The sequence below is a fragment of the Echinops telfairi genome, unplaced genomic scaffold, assembly GCF_000313985.2.
Source record: "Echinops telfairi isolate 266 unplaced genomic scaffold, ASM31398v2 ScPeMD7_7468;HRSCAF=8506_0, whole genome shotgun sequence".
In the NCBI taxonomy this organism is placed as follows: Eukaryota; Metazoa; Chordata; class Mammalia; order Afrosoricida; family Tenrecidae; genus Echinops; species Echinops telfairi.
Window position 1 is genome coordinate 95,320,053 of NW_022111369.1, and position 892 is coordinate 95,320,944.

The 892-nt window shown below is 53.0% G+C and overlaps 1 protein-coding gene across 1 annotated transcript in view; it reads left to right on the forward strand.

Moving 5' to 3' along the window:
• SEL1L3 (SEL1L family member 3) overlaps positions 1-892 on the forward strand; it is a 160,509-nt gene that overhangs the window by 132,940 nt on the left and 26,677 nt on the right. Inside the window, exon 20 of the mRNA XM_045284078.1 lies at positions 540-667. Within this exon, the coding sequence (XP_045140013.1) occupies positions 540-667 (128 nt within the window). The remainder of the gene's footprint in view (positions 1-539; positions 668-892) is intronic.

The following is an 892-nucleotide window of genomic DNA, read 5'->3' on the forward strand; positions in this document are numbered from 1 at the left end:
GGATTTCTGCCCAGAGGAATCATGAGAGGAGGAGGCCTTCCACACTGGGCCCGAGGAAGCAGAAAGAAGTGCCCATCTGTTGCTCTGAATGCTTAAGGGAGATGCTGTAATCGAATGCCCTCTCATACCCCAACTACAGAGGCATTGGGTGGGGTCTTGGGCATGCTGGTGGTGGTGGCCCAGAGTTTGGCCCATGAGTGATGGGAATTGCCTGATGTGTTGACGATACCAGGACCGCATGTTCCAGCAAGTTCTGCTTTGAGAGTCTGCAGGAGGGACAGCTCCGGGGGTTTACTGGTTCCTGAGCAGATGGGATGCAGCATCGTCTGAAAGCCTCTTGGTTCTCCTGCAAATACATTTCCTGGGTGAATCTATTCAGGGAAGCAGTTCATCAATGACGATGACAAAACCATCTGGCTCAAGGGGATGGAAAGCAGAAAGCAGAGTGAGAGAAGTGTAGCAGTCGACACCGGCCGGGGGCTGCGTGTCTGCGCTCTCTTCTCGGGAGCTGATGGGCTTGCTCTGCGGCTTGTTTCCAGGGCTACTTCAACCTGGCGCTGCTCATTGAGGAAGGTGCTACAATCCCACACCACATCCTGGAATTCTTGGAAATCGACCCAACCATCCATTCCAGCAATGTTTCCCTCCTCCAAGAGTTGTACGAAAGGTCAGTTCCCAGCCTCTGCTATCGTGGGATCGGAGGGAATCCAAGAGGGTAGTGTTGGCGTCTTCATGAAGGCTCACCTTACCCCGGTGTCTATGGTTTAGCACCGAGTCAGAGTTGACCCGATGGCAATGAGACCCAAGTAGATTTCCCTGTTCTAGGGTCTGAGGAAGAAGATATAGAAGCCCTGTCTGAGTTCAACGTGCTGAGCAAGGTTTTCCACGAGAG